We start from the raw sequence: 21,775 nt of genomic DNA, 5'->3' as shown, positions 1-21,775 counted from the left end.
TGCGCTTGCTCCCTCGACCTCTACTGATCATAGCTGACAAAGATGCACAAACTAGTAAACCGGGACAACAGAAAGGAAGGGGTCTATATAGCTGCTGCGCTCGCCCCTCAGCCTCCGCTGATCATAGCCGACAAAGAAGCACCAACTATCATAGCCGCCTACTTTTCTAGCTTCATCTGTAACTGTTCAGAACATATAGCAAAACCGCAGCCAAAAACTTTTCAATATTGGTAACAAGCTAATTTGGCTTGAGAATTTTTTTTCAAGGCGGTACGTTCTTTGCATGCTATCATGCTTCAACAGGTTTCGCCCTCTTAAAGATTAGAGATGGAACTGGACTATGCCTCTGTCTTTGACCGAACGAACCTTCTTACCTTACTTTGAATGGAAGCTTTCAACCTTTTTTTTAATCAGTTCGTAGCATAGATCAATCACTTGGGTAACTTTTGCCTACCAACGAACAATTCTTCATCCCCATACAGTGGTTGAAGTTTGCATCTATTCAACTTTGCGGGATTGATTAGTATCATCTATTCTAATCACTATCACGCTATTAAAATTTATAGTTCACTTCTTTTTTCGAGTAATCAACATACTTCAAATAGCTTTTATTATAGTTAAAACGTTGCTTATGGTACCACATCACGACAATAATATGAATGGTCGAGAAAAATTAGAAAAAAAAAGATTATATATATATATATATGATTAAAAGTAGGAATAAAGTAATGGGTATGAAATTTATTGATGAATTGTGGATATAAATGTATGAGTATTGAACAACAAATTTAGTTTTGTATTTGAGATTTGGTAATTGAGTTAAAACATTTACAAGAAAGTTTGTAATTTTCTGGGAAATTTGGAAAATCAGAGTTTAATTAGGCCCTAATCTCAGATCCAAAACAATCCCTGAACAATAGGATGATGAAGAATGTTCTTCAATGTCTTCCATTGGAGGAGGCAAATTCAAGTCCAAATAACCATCATCATCATCATCATCATCATCTTCTTCTTCTTCTTTCACGCCTCTCTGTCCAAACACTAACGCCGCCGCCGCCGATTCTTGATTTTCTCGACAATCACCGTCCGTTTCAGTAACCGCTTCAGTAGGATCGATCGCATTAGGGCCATTCGCTAACATAATCAAACAGGCAGCGATTTCGTGATCTTCGTCAGTGGCAGTCGATCGGCGGAAATTAGGCGGCGGATTGATTCCTCGCCATTGACGCTCGGGATGGCAGCGCATGTGGCCGAACAGAGCCTTCCATGACCAGAAGGTCTTGCCGCACTCAGTACAGGGGCGAGTGATCTTGGGAGCGGTAGGGTCCGGTTTCTTGGCGTGCTTGGACTTGGGAGTGGACGGAGAATGAAGAGGGGGGGCGGCGGCGGCGGCGGTGGGTCTGATGAACTTAGTCCGCTTCCGGCGGGAATTGGGGGCCGGAAGGGAAGAATGGGAGGGAGAGGGAGGGGGGAAAACGGTGAAGGGAAACAGAGAACGGGAAGGAGAATCCATAATGGGAAGAGAATATGAAGTAAAAGAGTAGAAAGATGGAGGAGGAGTGGTTTTTGTAGACATTACACACACAATAACTGAAATTCAGTTACACCCCTTCACATTTGAATTTAAGCGGTTTACTTTTTTTTCTTTTCTTTTCTTTTTTCATAAATGTTTTTAGAGTTAGTTATACATTGGGGGAAGGGTAGTTTTGTAATTTCTCTTCAATAATTCCCTTTTTTTTTTTTTTTTTTTTTTTTTTTTTTTTGGTTAAAATTACAAATTTAATTTCTCCAATTTCAATATTTTTCAAATTAGTTGTCCAGCTAGATATGAAATTGAAGATTTAAAATTCTATTAGAGATAAAAGAAAATTTAAGATTCAATTAATTTTAATATTTCAAATATTTTAAAATTTTATTAAATACAAGATTAAAAGCAAAAAATTATAGTAGAAAAGAAGGGAAAAAAAAAGGAAAGATATAGGATTTATAAAATTTCAAGCATATATATATGTGTGTATGTATATGTATATATATATATGTGTGTATGTATATGTATATATATGTGTGTGTATGTATATGTATATATATATGCGTGTGTATGTATATGTATATATATATGCGTGTGTATGTATATGTATATATATATGCGTGTGTATGTATATGTATATATATATATATTAATATCTGAATCTTAACAAATAATCAAATTACATACGTATCGCGTTATGTATTTCTTTTCGGTAAATACAGCAAGTATACATCTTTTTCACTTTATTCTAGTGAACAAATTGATTAAATTGATTTTGATTGGATTGAAAAAAAGATCATTTTAATTAATCTTAAATTCATTATTTCAATTTAATTTCGTTTTTAGTTTAAGTTTGAAAAACTCAAGTTTATCTCTAAAAATTCTGCCCAGAGATCAATTTAGTGACTAAAAATGGAATATCACAACCAAATGAACGGTTGGTATAATAATTAAATAGACACTCCGACCAAAAGTGTGCAAGTATGTTGTGTTGATTTTCCTACAAATCCGACCTGGCTTGTCGAACGGGACTCGTGTTGATTAACCTAACCAATTCAATAGCGACAAATCTCGAACACCTACGTATGGAATCGGATCAACAGGGAGAACAAAGAAAAAGGAAGTATAGGAGGATGTGACCAGTAGGGGATTTTGTTTCCATTCTTGTTCCTGGTAACAGTCAGTCAAGGCATGCAGTTGCAATCTTTTGTTACAACCTTTGCAAAACAAATGAGAAATATCGTTAATGAAATAGTTGGCAGAATATTACAAGAAACCAGCAAGCTTCCGGTTGTTGGCGACCGAGAATTGTGAATTCAGAACAAACTCGATTCAACTGCAATCCAGCACGTTTTCATCGTCCAACCGACGTGAAGAACAACAGTATGCTGCACATACTCTTACGTCTCTGAACCGTCGTGATGAGTCAACGGCGTTTTGATACTCTTTACAGGATTTTCCAGCACATTCAAAACCCCAACTCGCTGCAGCTCTTTTGCTGTGATGAAGAAAAGAGGAATTTTAAGTTACTATGATCATGTTCCAAAGCAGAAGGAAGCTGTTTGATGTTTCATATATTGAGCAGACATGTATGCTTGATACAAGTTACCACTGGGCTGAAATGAAAAGAAGCTTTAAACTTACTTGTTAGGAACCACGATCCTCTACAATGATATGATATTGTCTACTTTGAGCATAAGCTCTCATGACTTCACTCTTGATTTTCCTAAAAGGCCTCGTACTCATTAATTAGCCAATGTGGGACTACCAACAATCCTCATTAATCCTCCCCGAACAAAGTACACCATAGAGCCTCCCCTGAGGTCTATGTAGCCCTCGAACAGTCTCCCCTTGAACAGTCTCCCCTTAATCGAGGCTTGACTTTTTTCCCTAGAGCCCTTGAACAAAGTACACCATTTTTTTGACACTTGAGTCACTTTTGCCTGCACTTTCGACGCTAGCAACTTTTTTGTTCGAAACTTAAGGATTCTATTGACATAGCTAAGTTAAACGCATGACTCTGATACCATGTTAGGAACCACGACCCTTCACAATGGTATGATATTGTCCACTTCGAGCAAAAGCTCTCGGGACTTTTAGTTTCACCAAAAGGCCTCATACCAATGGAGATGTATTTCTTACTTATAAACCCATTATCAACCACTTAATTAGCCAATGTCGGACTCCCAACCATCCTCAACATTACTTTGAGGAGATCTACCATGATTTGATATTAATCCATTTGCAGACTACTAAGTTTCCCCAGATCATAAAAAAGGAAAGTGAAATTATGTAAAACCAGAAATCAAACTACCTTCTTCAAGCGAGAGCTGAATGGATCTCCTTTCCAATTCGACTGCATGTCTGCTAAGTTCAACCGATGAAAGCGATCGAAGCACTGATAGAAGTGTGAAATTATCCATGGAGTAAATAAGGATCAGTCAAACCATTTCAGGAATAAGATAAAGCACTTTCTTAAATGCAAAGCAAAAGCATACCCTGAAGATAATCTTGTTGATCTGATTGGTCCAATTTATGCAATAACAATTGCAACTGATGATATCTGTCTTCCCACTGCAAATTTTTCCATCCTGAAGGGACAGTAGAAGGTGCAGGATGGAAGTTCGATTCTGCTGTGGCGAAATTAATGCCATATTTTCCAACGTGATGAGGAACTGAAGGTTTTCCAGATGCATTCATGGGAGACACCATTGGAAAAGGAGCAAATGCTGGAAAGCAATGATTCTGTAGCTCCTTAACCTGGGATTTGAGATGCGCGGTTTCAGCTAGTTGACCGAGTTTACTTAGATTTGGATAATCACCTTTCATGTTGGTACTATCACAAGGACTATTCTTCCCAATATCTACCTCGGACTTTCTACGGACGTAAACAAGATGCCCATTTGAAGCATTAGAAGTCGAAGAATGGAGATGAGACGGAGTTGCTGGGTTGTTACCAGAAACTTTAATGAAGTCACTACTCGGACCTCTTTCCTTCAAAAGAGGAGAGCTTCCAGTACAATGGGAAGCTGTGACCCTATTATCATTTTGCAAGTCCCTTAATGCTGTCTTCTTTGCAGAAATCTGCATTTGCTTTTCCTGAGAAGGCACGTCCTTCCCAGAATTTCCATGTCCATATTCACTGAATTTGGAGTCTATGGATTTCTGAACCATCTGAGAAGTTTAAAAGTTTGAAGGGTTACATAATACATACATGAAGATGAACAATAAATGTCAGGGCGTGGATATAAAACCCTTTAGAAATCAGTATCATTCAAATTAACACTCAGATCTACACATGGATATAGAACAATAAATGTTAGCTTATGAACAATAAATTTCAGGGCATGGATATATATCCATTTTGATGGAAGCTCTCATAAGGAAAGATAATTAATGAGAATGCTTTCTATTTCTATTTGAGAAGCAATATTTCCATTTTGTTAGAGCGATTATTTTCAAAAATCATCCAACAAGATGAGCTTTAAAAACTATTTTCCATGTCTTAGAACCATAAAAAGAAATCAAATGTCAGACTTCCCAGTTCTTCCAGCAATCATAGAATCTCCACTCATGACCATTTTTTCTTGTTCAGCAACACTTTCCTAAGGGGCAAACTTCTCATAATTCCAAAACCCCTCCCGTTCTTCATACTTCTACTATTTACAGGCGTGACAAATTCCCTCTCTCGAGTCTAGATACCCACATTCTAATTATGGGTTTCCTTCGCCACCCTTCCTCGCTCGAGCCTTCGACCCTCTCTGATTCTTAGGATGATTACCTTTCTATTAGTTGCAACATGAAGAACATGTCTTAGCTTATGGGTCAAAACAAGAAATCAGTGTACTATACTATTTATTACCGAAGGCTTAGACCTCTATGGGACCAGCTGAACATGAGGGACTCCTTTCAATTAGGTTTAAGGTTTACAATAAGCTGTTCGACGTCTAACAATATAACGGTAAATTGTTAGATAATAAAGCAAAAGAATACAAGATATATTAGATATCAACCAGAATAACACAAATTGTCCCAAGAAAGTATTGCAGCAGCTCCACATTTCCAAGGTAAATTTCTTTCATCAACCACAGCCCTAGAATATACTTTGATATAGGTAAATTGACAAAGCTTGTTGCTAATCGAAGCCGCTTTGCTTTACACACAATGGAGCTGAATCTCAGAGCTAAAGGTAAAGTCACCAGAACGGACGAAATACAATGCATTAAACTCAACTATTGAAATCACACTGAAAGCATACAAACTTGAGGAGCATAAACTATTAAGTATCTTGCTTCCTCTATGAGTTTCCAGTTTCTCCTCGTTTCTCTTACGATTAAAATGCGGAAGTGCAGGGCTTATACGAATGAAATTTTGAAGCAGAAGAGAAAAAAAAAACGCGCATCAATAGGAAGTTATGATTCTCCATCAATTCTTAAAATACGAAACTAGCTCAGAGAAAACCTAGGTAGAAATCAAATCGAAGCAGAAGTAAATTCAGGAGAACTCCTACGACAAAAGACGAGCTGATCATCATCTCCATTTGAAAAATAACACAGAAACCGAAACCTCTTCGTGAAAAAGGAAAATTCGTCGAACGAAATCGGAAACAAATTGTATGAAAAGCATTCGTTCTTACCTTAGCTCATTGGAAGCGCTCCGATGGAGAAGGGAGTGCCATGTGGAATCGGAAGGAAGAAGAAAGCTTCGATTCTCAAATTCATACAGTTTGTTCACTGCTCAGTCCATCAAATTACCTTGAAAATGGATTTATATTTCCTCATCAGAATCAAATTTGGACACAAAATGTTGAAGCTGCTGCAAATTCGGAGAGGATTTAACAAGACGAAAGACACGTGGATCATCATGGCTCCTCAAGGGCCAAAACTATATAATAATAATAATATATGAAAAGCTCAAATTTAGGTCCACAATTATATTTATATCTACTAAATCTAAATTAGATATAAATAGATGTTTCAAAAAATTCATAAAAAAAATTCAAAAAAATTTTAAAAAAACTTTTTTTTTTTTTTTTTAATTTTCAAAATTTTGTTGAATTTTTAAAAATAGTCAACGAAACAAAGAACATAAATAAATTTTGCTAGAATTATTATTTATAAACTTAGTTTTTAAAAATAAAAGACGAATAATATGAACTCTAGATTGTTTATTGGTCTTACTGCTTAGCTCCTTCATCTGTTCCTTCTTTCTTTTCATGGGGTAAAAGAAAAATCAGTTATTGTGAGTTTTTCTTTCATTTTCTTCTAGTTTTTCTGTTTTTACGAGTAAAGCAACTGGATGATTAACATCGAGAAGGCTTCTAGCTTCTCGGCCTGAAAAGCTTTTGTTAAAAGTCTTTGTGAGAAGCCCTCTCTAGACCACAAGAGATAGTTAGTTAACCATCGTGATGCTCACCCACTTCACTTGCATCTATGGAGGCTCAATCCGAGCAGGTTCAGATCACTTACAATACACGACTAAGACATCAATTTATTGTCCCAAAGATCATTGATTCAATCTTTCCTCCCGTAATTGTTCAACCCAATTTTTTTAGTATAACCGTAACAGCCCAAGTACAAATGTTGTTCTGTTCGCTTTGGCTTGTTATTTATCATTCCCTCACAATTTTAAAACACATTTGCTATGGAGAGAGTCTAGCCCTACTCTGACTAGTGGCTCGCATCGTTCAACAACTAACTTTGCTAGGAGATATTGTCTGCTTTGGCATGTTACGTATCACCATAGCCTCACGATTTTAAAACATGTTTAGGAAGAGGTTTACATACCCCTGTAAGGAATGTTTCATTCCCCTCTACAAGAGGTGAGATCTCATACCCCTGTAAGGAATACATACTTTACCAACAAATTGGGCCGTGACAATAAAAACTTAACCGAGCAAAAATCACGATAGGAAGTTGGGCTTGGGCCGTGACAAAAATCACGATACGTACATCGTTAACAAATATTATTCGCTTTGGCTTGTTACGTATCATCATTTTAAAACACATTTGGTATGGAGAGGGTCTAGCCCTACTCTGACTAGTGGCTCATACCGTTCAGCGACGAACTTTGATACCCATTTGTAACAGCTCAAGCCCATCGCGAGTAGATATTGTCTGTTTTGGCCCGTTACGTATCACCGTCGCCAATTTTAAAACGTGACTATAGGAAAAAGGTTTCTATACTCCTGTATAGAATATTTCGTTCCCCTCTACAACCGAGGTGAGATCTCACAATAAAAACAAAAATATGGGTTTCCATACCCCCGTAAGGAATACGAACTTTACCGACAAATGCAAAAATTAAGATAGGAACTAAATAGTTAGAAATTTAAAATTATAAAGACTAAATCGGGATACTCGGTTCATCTTTTCCTCGTATAAAACCATAAGCTAATAACACCTCTTGTTATACACCATTACATAACTAAAAGGCTATGTACAGAGTGGTTTGTTGGCTTTGATATGTCAACTTCTTGAAAAAGCCACATTGAGAGCAACAACAACAACAATAAGAGGCAAATGTAAAAGAAGAAAAATTCTGCTTTACAGTTCCTAAAATACAATGATCACAAATCTTTACACAAATGTCAAGGAATGTGTTCACATTTGCTCATATACTGCAAAAGCGAGCTTGCTTTTCTCTGTGCTCTACTTGTTCCACATCTTGTCAGCTCTACCAAATGTTCATATACACCAAACTGCAGCGCAACCAAAATGGAAGGCGAATTGTTTCGTCCCAGCTCGAGAAGTAACGACGTCGCACATTCCTTGTTCTTCGGTGTCCCGTCGATTATGATGTTCACTAGAATCTCGATGAAAGAGTTACGTCCGATCTCGGTTCGTCCCTCCGGATGTGATGCGAGGAGTAACAAGATCGATAAAGCTTCATCAACCATTCCTAAGTTCTTATCTTGAAGTAAAAAGAGAAGGGGCTGTATGATGCCGGCTTTGATCGCTCGGGACTTGTTTGCTTGATTCATCGACAGGTTAAAGAGTGCAGTAGCAGCATCCTTCTTCCCTCGGATCGTACCGTCTCGAAGAAGCGCTACTAATGGCGGGATTCCCTTTAGAGTTCCAATCAGAACCTTGTTTTCATCTAGCATTGACAAGCTAAACAGTGCAGCAGCAGAATTCTCCTTAGCCTCCTCTGTTCCATGCTGCAAGATTTCTATGATAGCAGGAATGGCTCCTTCTCTTGCTATGAGTCTTTTATTCGCGTCGTCGATCGACAAGTTCAATAGAGCGGTCACCGTGTGCTCTTGGAAATTGAGATCTGGGTAGGATAGAAGCTTAACCAACGGAGGGATGACTCCGCTATTCGCGATCCAAACTCTATTCTCGGGGTTCTCCTTGGAGAGGACACGGATCTTGATGATAGCCTCTTTCTGAACATCCAACTGACTCGACGATAGATTGTGAACTAAAGAGGAGATTTCCCGAGCGAGATCAGGCGGAGTATCGCCGAATCCGGAACCTACTTCCTTCTTCGGCAATTCATAGTCGTGCTTTTGACACCATTGCAAAATGAGGTTCTTGAGGGCATAATTTGGAGCTAGTGACAAATGCACCAAAGTTTGTCCTGTTTTCGGGCATGTCTGGTGGTTCGAATTCAACCATGTCTGTATGCTATCACGGTCGTACGTCTGTCAAGCGACAAGGTTAACCCGCTCAGTTTACAAATCATTGGCAGAGTTCCATACAAGAACATCAGATTTTATTTCCAGCTCAAGATACAAGAACACTAAGAACAAACTTAAATCAGCTATCACAACATTTCAAATGATATCAAGATACCTCAAGCATGTGTAGCATATGATATCAATCAAAGCCAAAGAATGCAAAATAGATACCTGCCCAGTAGCCACAATCACAGGATCTGTCATGACTTCCAACGAAATGGGACAAAGGAATTCATGAGGGATTAACGTAGACCGACACCGTTGCAGACGTTTCAACACAACAGGAGCAGCATCAGAAGCAACACTATTCTCCATACCTGCAATTTTCTTAAACTTGCATAGAAGCTCCATAATTTGCTGGAGATTTTCAGAATTCGACACACATCGACGTTGAACCAACTTTTGTATAGCTTCGGTTTCGGCTTCCAAATCTGCAACCTTATGCAGTTCCAATTTATTTGCTAATCTTCCAAGTATAACAGGATCAGCATTTCTCTCATCATTTTTTGAAAACACAACCATCATATCCATTGCTAACTCCATATCTTGTGTATCTTTCCTACACTTCGCTCGTTTGAGCTGCGTCGACATCAGCTCAACCTGAACAAACGAAAGCAAGCAAATGAACCAAAATCAGTAAACTAAGAACGTGTTCGGAATAACTTTTCAAGTGTTTTCAAGCATCGAAAGAGTCGTTCTAAACATGTTCTATGAATTACGAGAGACCGTTCGGATTAAACTGAAAAAACAAAACAAATCATGAGTCCTAAAGATGATAATATCATTACAGAGAGTTACTAAACAAACAATCAATCAAAAGGGTGAAGAAATCTACTTGTTCTTTCAGTTCAACAGAGACTCCAAGTTCATCATAAGGTATCCCATCAAGGGCTTCCTTCAATTTGTCATAAACAGAATGAAATCTCGCCATCACAGCTTCATTATCAAACGCCTAGATAAACAAACGCTCATAAAATCACCAAAATAAGCATAATCATATCATCAAAAACTAAGAACAAAGGAATCAAAGAGTAAGAACAGACTAACCAGATAAATCTTACTCCCATTGTGGCAATTCTTCAGCAACCTTTTGGCTAAAAGAAGCGCCTCTTTCAATTGACCAATATGGGAACTCAAACCCTCAGCAGGAACCATATCATAAAGGTCACGAATCTCCTCCAACAACGGCGCGAGCATCTTCAATCTCCTAACCAAATTCAAACACTCCTTGGATTGCGTTTTCCGAAACCCAGAAAAACCCCCAATAACCTCGATTAAATCATTAGCTTCCTTCAAATCTTTAAGAACATCGACGGTTCCATCTGGACCGCCATTAGAAACCGATGAACGTGGGCTCAAACCATTATTTCCGATCAATTTCGCTCCACATTCATTCTCCATACCCACCTGTTGTTCTTCGTTTTTTTTTTTGTTTCCCCCTGTTTTCCTTCAACAAACTCTGACCCTTTGGAGTTTGATTGGAGTTCTAAAGTGGGTGTGGGGATTTTGATTTAAAGACGCCCTATTTTCCCGGAAAATTGAGACATTTTCCCGAGAAAAAGAAAAGGAAAAAAGTAACGGTGGTGTAGAAACTGATTGGACGAAGCGGCATTCGCGGGTTTTATGGTTTTGCTGTGATTACCATATGGAGCGACGAATTGCAACCCATCTCACGCCTGTTCATACCCAAAATAACATTTATCATCCGAAATTCCCTCTAAATAATTTTCTTTTTTCTTTCAATTTATCTTCATTTTTTCAATATAACTGAAATTAAGATAATACAAAAATCCACACTTCAGTTGCCAATCAATAAAAGTCTTCCTTTAATTTCTGAAAATTATTTAAAATTATAATTGTGAAACGTTTATGAAAAATTAAAGATAATGTTACGAGTATTTATGACAATATTTAGCGGTTTTTTTTAATTATTTTTAAATATTTATGTCGAAGAAAAATGTGCGGATACAGTGTTAGGAATCACATGGCACATGGGTATTGTGCCTTTTGAACAATTGGGGGATCATCTCTCGTGCAAGAACTAGAAGGAATATTCATTTTGAGTATAAAAGAATAAAGAAAATTATAAATTTAGTTTTATTTTTTTTAAAATTTAAATTTATTTATTTCGTCCATAAGTTTTAACATGTGAGACTGACAGCGATATATAACGAGTCAAAGTGGACTATGAACTTGAGCTGTTACAAATGGTATTGGAGCTAGACACCGAGCAGTATGCTAACGAGGATTCGAAACTCTAAGAGGGTGGATTGTGAAATCTCCAGTAGACCGGTTATAAAACTGTAAAGCTGACCATTGTTTCTAAATTTTGAATTTAAAATTTTAAAGGTTTTAGAATTATATTAAAAATTTATTAAATTTTTTCAGAAATATGGGCCTCAATTCATTTTTGTTAAATTAAAATATATTATAATATAATATTGTAAAATAATATTTATATTTTTTTTTTCAAACATAAAACATGTTCATAAACTAATTAATTATTATCAAAGCTATTTTTAATAATTAAAATAAAATCTGAAAATATGGAAAATAATGAATTCATTGTTTTCAAATTGCTTATTAAATATATATATATATATATATTATATATTAAAAGGGAAAATGAAATAAATAAATAAATAAATAAAAAAGAATTGAATATTGTGAGTGAAGAAGACGCGTAATCACGTGGTGAAATTTGGGGATTTTCACGAGAGGTGGGAGTGGAAGCGTTAGGGAAGGGGTAGCCGGGCAGGGCAGGTTGCACATTCGTCTCCGGGCAGTGGGTCCCATAGTCGGTTAACCGACAGCGAAATCTAGTGGTGGGGTCCACATCCGATATTGTTGTTTTGCATACAGCCAAAAAATGGGCTTTCAAATAGACTGTTTAGTTAGTTAAATAATTTTTATTTTTATTTTTATTATTATTTAATTTTAGGTATGGAGTTTGGTTTGGATGGGAAAAACCTTCCCGCAATCATTAATTGACGGTTCGGTTGTGGGTTTATCATTAATAATATAACACGGCTTCCACCTTTTTCATTTATAAATCTTTAAATAACTACTTTTTTTTTTCTCTCTTATATTTTTTATAATTTAATCCAATTTTCACGGTGGCTTTAATCATAGTTCGATTAATGTCGGCATGAACTCAACCCTTAAAAACTATCATTTTAATATATATTTTTTTAATTATGTTGTTTTTTTTTCTGTGAATGTTTGCAAAATCCACCCGCTTAAAGGGTGCGAAAGTTATTTTATTTGTAATTAAATAAATTATAAGATATGGAAATAACAATAAATGAAAAATACCTATCGTAAGAAGACAAATATCTTATAATAAAATATGATATATGTGGTAGACTATAATTTATTATTAAATATCCTTTTCCTAAATTCTATATATTTTTTCATTTTAAATTTAAAAAAAAAAAACTATTTATTAGCTTAATTTTAAAAAATATAATAGATTAAAAACGAAATTATGACCTAACATCTAAAAAAAAATCCTAAAAAAATGACAGATTAGGTGAAAATGGTGTAATAGCGGTGGATTGAAAGTGTCTCCGTACATAGTTTACATGTTTGAACTCAGATGGCATAATTGGGTCTCTGCTGCTTTTTAGTTCGGAAAGACTAACTTAAATGGGTTGAGGAAAGTGTAACCGCCCAAACCCATGCCAGTAGATATTGTCCTTTTTGGACTTTTTATTTTGAGCTTCCCCTCGAAGTTTTAAAACATGTCTACTAGAGAAAGGTTTCTACACCCTTATACAGAATGTTTAGTTCCCATCTCCAATCGACGTGGGATCTCACAATTCACCCCATTTCGGGACCTAGCGTCCTCGCTGGTACTTTGCTCGGTGTTCACCTCCTTCGAGGCTCAACGTCCTCTCCCTAGCAGACACATTTTAAAATTTAAGGAGATACCCGGAAGAAAAAGTTATAAAAAAAAAAAAAAAAAAATGGACTTGAGCTGTCTTAATTTCTCAAAACATTTTTTTAATATAATATAGAAAGAGATTTAAATTTTATACTTCATTCGGTGGATCACATTTTAAACTTCAAAAATTCAAATTGATTTAATTAAAAATGAATTTATTATTACTTACAAATTAAGTTAAAAGGAATTAAAAACACTAAAATAGAATATTATTGTCTAAAGAGAGTGAGAGCGATTGATTAATTAAAGAGCAAGTTGAAATCTTTGACTGTCAAATTAAAATATATTTATAATTCTCGAAAAATAAAAGCGTATCGGTACTATTTTTATATTACAAAATTAATATTATCTAAATTCGCTCTCAAATTGTTTTATTAACACGTGCATGCACGTGATATTTTCAAATAATTTCATTATACCCTAAAATTAAGAGTGAGACTAATGTTTTATAAAAATTAATTAAAAAATTCCAAGCCTACCATACTAAATCTAAAATAAATAAATAATTACTTAAACATATTTAAATATATATATATATATATAATTTTAAATAAGTATAGCTTTAATGTAACCCGAATAAATTTTAATTTTTAGTTGTGAATAAATTTTAATTTCAATTGTGGGATTGAAATTAAAATTAAAAAAATATGTGTCGGTTGTTTTTCAATTTTTTTTTTTTTTAAAGAAAGAAAAAAGACCGTAGGTACACTAGCATGGACAGATAAATGAAGGGACAATTTCGGTATTAAACAAAAAAGTAAGGTTAATATCGTCCGAAAAAATTTCTTTCTTGTTCGTACTTATTTTTGAATAAAAAGAACATAATAATGTACCGTCACTTGTTTTTTGGACTAATAATCTCTTCCAACCCAACCAGTTCAATCAATCAACTAGAAAAGTAAAAGAGTTAATCAAACAACTACAAGACCACGTGCAATGTCCATTTTATCTAATAATTATATATACGTTCACGTAGCTTATCAATCGCATAACACGATTTTACATTCAAGTAAGCGAGAGCTTTGCATCATTAATGAGACAATAATAAAAGAAATTATTTGAAGAACAGACCATTACGTTGTGATTGATAGTTTTTCATGTGTCCCGCCTCCTATTTTAATTTCTATTCTACCAAAAAATTTCATGGACATAAAATTTCCGTATAACTTTTTTCTTCCATATTTTATATATATACTTCTGAAAAATATATCATTTTCGTGGATAATTTTTATTTTTCAATAGAAAATGTAAAACATTCTAATAAATCGAATAATATTTTAACTGAAAAATTTATTATAATGTTCAATTTAATTTTTAAAAAATTATATTTTAATATTACAGTAGAGTCTCTCATCCATACTATATATTATATATATATATAATAATAATAATAATAAATTAGAATGAGGCGTGGATTTAGACGAGAACACTCGTCCTATTCGATCTTGTGGGTTGAATATATGTAATAGAAAAGAGTAGAGAGGGACTAAAGATCCTTGTTTCTTGTCCTTATTCCTTCCTCATTTTCGGTTTAAACGGAGATTCTTCAGAAATGGGGCCCTTAACCCATCAGACATTGACATTTTGATTTCTCAACCGCATAGGACTGTTAGGGCATAGGGTATGATTGAGTTGAGCGGAACAAACTAACCGTATAAACTTGGTCTCATGTGACTCCGTTTGGTTTCTCCTAAAGGACACCCAATTTTGCACTGTTTTTTCTTTATTTCCCGTATCTTGTCTACTCCACTCATTTCCCTCAACACACCTTCCCTTCTCAACTATCAACCACTATTAAATTTTTCCATAACATACACATACATACATCCAATCGAATATCGATTGACTTGTCGATGTATTTATATATCACATGGAACAATACTGATATTAAAAATTATGACTCTGAAAATAAAAATAACGATTATTCATTTAATAGAAATATGCGAAATATATTTGTAAAATTGAAATTTTAATATGATGTTCACTCTATATTTTAATCATTTGATATATATAAGGGCAATAAAAAAAATTAACTCAAGAAAAAAAAAACAAATATATATATATTTAAAATAGCTAAGCTAAATTAATAAATATATTCTTAAATTCCTAAATATTTTTAAAATCTTAAAGGTTTAAATATGTTTTTTAATATTTTTAAAATAAAATATTAACAATTTTATAAGTGAAGAATATTTTTATTAAATTTAACTCGTAAAATAATTATTTATTAAAATTTGATGGAAAATGTTGGGAGGGGGGAAATTGTAAAATTCACTTCACCTTTAAAAAAAGTATTGACAGAAAATACTTTTTATCTTTTTTTTTTAATAAAATAAATGAAAAAAAAAAAACTGTCATTTTCGCCCATAAAGTGAAATATGTATTTTCTTTAAATATATATATAAATACTAGCCACAAATTATTTTTATATATTATTTATTTGAAGGAGACAAAAGTAATGAGCTGGCATTTCATTTAAACATAAATTGTCCATTTATAAACAAATATTGGGCCATGTTTTGATTTTGAAATTGACTTTTCAAAAAGTATGGGCCCAAGAAGTTGAGACAACAATGCAATGAACTCAGAATTCAATCTTAAAATCTTTTCAGGAAAAAAATAAAAATAAAAATCATTTTTTAAAATTTTATCTAATATTTTATTTTATTTTGATAAGATTTTGGGAGAAAAATAATGTTATTTAAATAATTTTGTGTTAATTTATTCATGGTATATTTTAAGAAAAAATTTAAATAATTTAGAAATAAATATTTAGATATTTTAAAAATAAATTGTCTAGCACATACCTTCTACTATTAAATTTACAAATTTAATAATAGTAATTTTTACTGAGAAAATGAAATTCGAAAGAGATTTATTTATTTATTTATTTATTATAATATCATTTATATATAATATATATATTATAATAAGCCTAGCGGATATTTCTTTGTATTTTCTCTTCTGGGTTTACTCTAAAGATTTTAAAATTCGACTGCTACTTAATGAGAAAATCTTCATTCTTCTCTCCAATTAATGTGGAATCTCACAATCCACTCTCTTGGTGGCTTAGTGTCACAATCGTCTTTTATTGGCAGCGGATTTGGCAATTGTGCGGCACTCATTCTCAGCACTGAGTGGGTCAAGCCAACTTTAGATCACGTTGCCTACGATCGGGCAACGTGTATTCAAATCTCGGACCTTGATTTGAGAGAAGATTTTAAAAAATGAGGGAGAGAGGTTTTGAAAGCAAGAATGAGAGAGAGAGAGAGGTGTTATATAGCATGCAAGCAAAAAGACAACAACAACGGCTTAAACAGTATATAACTTTTTGGGTAGGGAGAATTTGACAACTAGTCTCATCTCCGTACATTTTGAGGCGTTTCATGTTTACCAAGCGTAGCCATGATTTTGCCGAAACGTCATACTCTTAAGAAAACAAGAAAGAAATAATACAACAGAAAAGCAGTAAAAGAAAGCGGTAAAGTAGTACAAGGCAAGAGTTTCGACGTGTAATAGGCATACGGCCATGGGCAACACGCCTTGAACAAGCATGACCGTGACACCTAGCGTCTTCACTGACACACCGCTCCCGTGTCTAATTCTGATACCACTTTGGGCTTTACTATTTTGCGTTCCCCTCAAAATTTTAAAATATGTCTACTAAAGAGAGAGGTTTCTGAACGTCTCGGTCTCTTTTTCAACCAATAAGATGTGACCGTATCAATTATTATTGGATTTGTTGAATTAGAAAAAGAGAATGGATGGGAATATTTTAAAAATGTATGAAAAATGATGTTAAATTAGAACATTTAAAAGTACGTAGAGTGGAGGATAAAAATGAAAGTGGAATTTTAACCCATTTATTATGATTTAGAGAGGATAAGAGAAAAAAAAAAACAGTATAAATACAAATGACGTTCCCATCCGTATAACCTTTTTTCGGGGGTAAAAATTCAATCCCCTCCGTGAAGAACAATATCGCCTCGGGCTGCAAATGATAATCAAATAGTTTTACTGTAAATGGAGAATACGGGAATTCTGAAGGAGTGGTTCGATCGAGTTGATTCGGAGAAGTCTGGAAGCATCATAGCTTCTCAGCTTCAGGTTAATCTTCTTCTTTTTCTTATTCAAAGATTTTATCCTCTTCGTCTTAAAGTCCCGATCGTTGACAAAATTTCTGGATTCCTCCATGATCAGAATGCTCTGGCGGTTGGAAACCTCAACTTTCCTCTCTCAATTGTGCAGCAAATGATCAGGTTTCCGAAATCTCTTATTCTTATGATCTCTGTAAAGAATTTTCTGCTGATTTATTATTATTATTATTATTTGGCTAGGATGTATGATTTTGATAGAAATGGAACTATGAGCTTCGAAGGCAAGTATGATAATACTTTTTCGTGCGGCTTTTGTTTTCGTTTGAGAATCGGTATTTGATTTTGATGATCTCTCTGGTGTTGTGATGCATTTTTCACAGAGTTTGTAGCTCTCAACAAGTTCCTGATTAAGGTTTGTATTTCCAATAATTTTTTTATCTTATGATAGTCTTGAAATTATATTCCGTTTAATCTTTTGTGAATATGAAAAATCAATTGAATCGAAGTATCTGCTCTTCCTTCGATCTTCTGATTACATTTTAATTTAACTGTTTCAGCTTCAGCAAGCCTTCTCTGACTTGGAAAGGTGAGTCGGAATTTTCTTTCGTTAGTTTTGATGACTACTTAACCCTATCTTGCTTGACATAAGACATTTTATTAGAAAATTTTGTTGTAAATTGCTTGGAGATTTACAAATAATTTGAAACCATTATTCGTATGGCAGAGGCAGCTTCTGCTCTATATATGGCCAGATTGCCTTCTGTATCCATATCTGCTGTTGGCCAAATAAATTATATAGCATAAATAGAAGTAGCCAGATCTCCTAGTTGGAGCTGAAACGAACTTGAAACGTTTAGCTAATTTCTTGATGGATCTAAACTTGTCATCTCTTTGTGTGTTGTTACAGAGGTCGTGGTTATCTAGTCCCAGAGGATGTATACGAGGTGTGTACTTGGTTTTAAGTATTAACTTCTACATTATCTATTAGGATCGATTTTGAAAGAATAATACACATTGCGTTTGCATTTAAAATTGTTTACCTATTGAAATATCCTTTCAGGCATTGGTTAAGATTGGCTTCACGCTAGACTCTCCGGCATTTTATACTGTCTGCGAGGTAAACCATATTTCACCATTGAAATAAAGAAATTTCAGTAGTTTTAGTTGGTAAATTTTGTGGTGTCAAAGTTAGCATAACTTACCCTCGACCAAGAGATTTGAAGTTCGAATTCCCTTAGTTGGTATATATCGTGGTAAATTTGTATAGGTTAAAAGCTTTAGAGATTAGTTTAGTGGATTAATCAAGCTAATGAAACTTGATGGTTGGAACTTATCTTTAAAACTTGATTAGCAGTCCTTGACTGCTTACTTCAGAGTCATTAATGAAAATTAGTGAAAATTCCGTGCATGGGGTGTTGAATCACAAGATAATTGACGCATGAAGATACATACATTCATAAGTGGAGTGTTAACAAGCAATCCTAACGCAGGAAGATGAAGGAAGTAATATTCAGCATAAACCATTCTTTTGTAGTCTTCCATTAGAGAGCCTTCTTTTTTCATCTCTCCATTTTGTCTGTTTGGTTGGTTCCTCTCATCCTTCTAATTATCTTTTTGTAAAACGAACTCTGCCTTGCCATTTTCTTTTCCATCTCCACAATGCTTTGTAAGTGTGATTTATTTGGTTTGCTGCTTTGTAAATGGAACCTGCCTTTTCAAAACATTTAGTTATGCAAGACATATCGAACTTGTATTTTATTTCTATATATATTTGCAGAGCTTTGATCAGAAGAAGAATGGGAGATTTCGGCTTGACGACTTCATATCTCTCTGTATATTTGTTCAATCAGCTAGGTAGGTTCACTGTTAAATTGGTCAATTTCATTCTTTTTTTTGCTTATCTTCTGACGAAAAAATTCTCTCTCTTTTTTTTTTTGGTGGGGGCTCCCATATGCGTGTATGTATAATTTTCTTTCATTTGACCAAATCAAAAGTTTACGAACCTATTTGATATTTTTGAAGTTTAAAGACGGGTTAAATGTTTTTTAAAGTTCATGACCTATTAGATACAAATATAAAAGTTTAGGGACTAGATTTGTAATTTAACCTTATTCTTACTTTTTATTATGCAGCTGATTTTCCTTAGAGACTTGTGTTTTGAATTTTTCTAGTAGTTCTCTAGTTGGTAGAAATCTAACATTGTCTTTTGATTACTTTGAAGTTTCACTAAAAAAAAAAATTCCGATTGGTTGCAGGAATTTGTTTAATTCCTTTGATACAGCAAAACAAGGCAGGGTGACTCTAGATCTCAACCAATTTGTCTATTGCAGTGAGTATCTGAATTCTAACTCTCGTCTTTTGCCAGTATGTTGTGAATTCATTTTCCTCGTAGTTTGGCGTTTTTATCTTATTCCCTGCCCTCACCTAACAAATTAACCACGGATTAGAGATTGGTGTTGTTATTACGATCTTCCCAAGTGTTTAGTGCTCTGTTTGTTTGAGTATTAAATTAGATGTAAGAGGACATGAGGCAGAATACAATAAATTGCCATCTTTTTTTGTCATGATCTGATATATTAACCCAAGGGGTGGCTGCGCCGGCAAGGACCTCAAGGCCTTTTGGTCATACCGGCCTAGAAAGTCCAAAGTTTGAATCTTCAGAGGAGCTTAACACCAAAAATCCTTGATGCCTTGGGGCAGCTTCAGGTGTCTCAGGGTAGCAAAGCTTCACCTCCCAATTATATAGACATATATATTTCCACGCAAACTCTGACCCACATAGCCAACCTAGAGCCCCGTGTCACAATCGCACTTTTGATGGCAGCGGACTTGCGATTATGCGACACTCACTTTCCAACGACAAGTGAGCTAAGCCAATTCGTTCTTGCGTCGCCTACGGCCAAGCGACGTATGCTCGAGCCTCTGGCCTCGGTTTTAAGAGAAGGTTTTAGAAAACGAGGGCAGAGAGAGATTTTTGAAAGAGACGTTATATAAGCCTCACAGTATATAACCTTGGGTAGGGAGAAGTTGACAACTAGTCTTGGGTAGGGAGAAGTTGACAACTAGTCGGCATTTCATGTCTGACAGGCCTAGACATGATATTTCTGAAACGTCATACTTTCTAGAAATACAAAAGTAAAACACTAGAATATGAAAAGACATAAAAGGGTTGGGCTTGTCATGGGCTTGCGGCCATGGGCAACACGCCTTGGACGAGCATGACCGTGACCCCCCCCCCCCCCCCCCCCCCCGACATATTGGCTAGGGCGATCGCTTAGCCACCCATGTTACTGTGGTTCGTTTCTGAAAGTTTGCTGATTGATATTAATTTAGTAATTGTTAGCCTACCCCTAAAGCACATCTAACTCGGAGCTCAAAATATTCACTGTTCAAGTTCTTGCTGTCTAATTTGAAGCACCTGTGTGCTAACTACTGATTGATTTGTTCCTTCACGTTTCCTTTCAGCTGCTAATTGCAGAATATGAAAGTGTAAATATTTTGGACGAAGAGGGGACAGCATAGCATACTGCAGAAACTGTTCGTGCAACCTGTGGATTTAGAATGGTAGGATATGAACTGTAAACTTACTTTTCTGTAGCATAATCTATCTTGCTTGTTTATCTGTTGGTTTGGATCCTTGTCTTCGACTTCGATGCTGTTAAAGGCTTTATGTGATTGGAAAACTAGTAATTGAGTTCTATTCACATACCATATAGCCCGTACGTATATTTTCTTGTAGCCATTCAGTTATATGATTAGTCAATATATCGGTTTATTTTGTTAGTTTCATATTATTATTCGTAAATACCGTTATGTAGAAATGAACTTGACAATCTAAAATGAACTCCTGTACACATTACCAATATTATAATTTTCATTTTGTACTATTCCTAAAATGAACTCCTCTACACTTATTACCAATATTACCAATGAAACATGCAGTTATTATAACATATCTTAGAAATATGATTAGTGGTTATCAGACCTCATGGCTAAATGTCTATAATAAAACAGCTAGAAGAGATAAAATATTTTCTTTATCCTAATTTTGGTTGGAGGATATTAGCAGTTCTTCGGGGGTCTTTTTTTCATTAGGTATTAATTAAATAAGCAATAATCCAAAAATTCATACGGATGAAAACTTGTGAATTGTTTTATTGGATATTGTAGGCTATGATGATTATATTGATGACTACATTGGTTGTGTTTGATCGAATGCATGAAGTAAATTGAAAAAAAAAAAAAAAAAAACTTAATTTTACAGAATTGTTTAGATGGCGATCAAATATTATATTTATTCAGAATAAAGACCATTCAAAATTAAAAAAAAATGACATTGACTTATGATAAACAGATCATTCAAAAAAACAAGAAAAAACAAGAAAATGACGTTAGCTTATGATAAACCGATCATTTATTCAGAATAAAGCATAAATCGACCATTAAAAAAAACAGAAAATGACGTTGACTTATGATAAACCGACCATTCAAAAAACAAGAAAATGACATTGGCTTATGATAAA

The 21,775-nt window shown here is 34.6% G+C and overlaps 4 protein-coding genes across 4 annotated transcripts; 1 reads left to right on the top strand and 3 right to left on the bottom strand.

Moving 5' to 3' along the window:
- Window positions 1-874: 874 nt before the first annotated feature.
- Window positions 875-1,576, bottom strand: LOC111777034 (uncharacterized). Its single transcript, XM_023656478.2, has one exon. It carries the CDS (start codon window positions 1,574-1,576, stop codon window positions 875-877), a length of 702 nt encoding a protein of 233 aa, XP_023512246.2.
- A 1,088-nt stretch (window positions 1,577-2,664) lies between these two features.
- LOC111776740 (uncharacterized) lies at window positions 2,665-6,382 on the bottom strand. Its single transcript, XM_023656074.2, has 4 exons — window positions 6,165-6,382; window positions 4,027-4,702; window positions 3,843-3,926; window positions 2,665-3,026 (listed from the first exon to the last, which is right to left on the bottom strand). Exons 2-4 carry the CDS (start codon window positions 4,700-4,702, stop codon window positions 2,929-2,931), a joined length of 858 nt encoding a protein of 285 aa, XP_023511842.1. The 5' UTR covers window positions 6,165-6,382; the 3' UTR covers window positions 2,665-2,928.
- Window positions 6,383-7,916: 1,534 nt separating this feature from the next.
- Window positions 7,917-10,879, bottom strand: PUB15 (Plant U-Box 15). Its single transcript, XM_023657560.2, has 4 exons — window positions 10,257-10,879; window positions 10,045-10,161; window positions 9,381-9,809; window positions 7,917-9,173 (listed from the first exon to the last, which is right to left on the bottom strand). Exons 1-4 carry the CDS (start codon window positions 10,608-10,610, stop codon window positions 8,118-8,120), a joined length of 1,956 nt encoding a protein of 651 aa, XP_023513328.1. The 5' UTR covers window positions 10,611-10,879; the 3' UTR covers window positions 7,917-8,117.
- Window positions 10,880-17,074: 6,195 nt separating this feature from the next.
- On the top strand, window positions 17,075-21,041 carry LOC111776743 (uncharacterized). The gene is made up of 10 exons (XM_023656078.2): window positions 17,075-17,262; window positions 17,356-17,414; window positions 17,493-17,533; window positions 17,633-17,664; window positions 17,810-17,838; window positions 18,160-18,196; window positions 18,313-18,369; window positions 19,030-19,106; window positions 19,508-19,581; window positions 20,718-21,041. Exons 1-10 carry the CDS (start codon window positions 17,179-17,181, stop codon window positions 20,735-20,737), a joined length of 510 nt encoding a protein of 169 aa, XP_023511846.1. The 5' UTR covers window positions 17,075-17,178; the 3' UTR covers window positions 20,738-21,041.
- The last annotated feature ends 734 nt before the right edge of the window (window positions 21,042-21,775 follow it).

The sequence above is a fragment of the Cucurbita pepo genome, chromosome 16 (genome assembly GCF_057944985.1).
Source record: "Cucurbita pepo subsp. pepo isolate OVF chromosome 16, ASM5794498v1, whole genome shotgun sequence".
Taxonomy (NCBI): domain Eukaryota; kingdom Viridiplantae; phylum Streptophyta; class Magnoliopsida; order Cucurbitales; family Cucurbitaceae; genus Cucurbita; species Cucurbita pepo.
The sequence above is the reverse complement of the archived record's forward strand: the minus strand, read 5'-3'. Positions and strand labels throughout refer to the sequence as shown.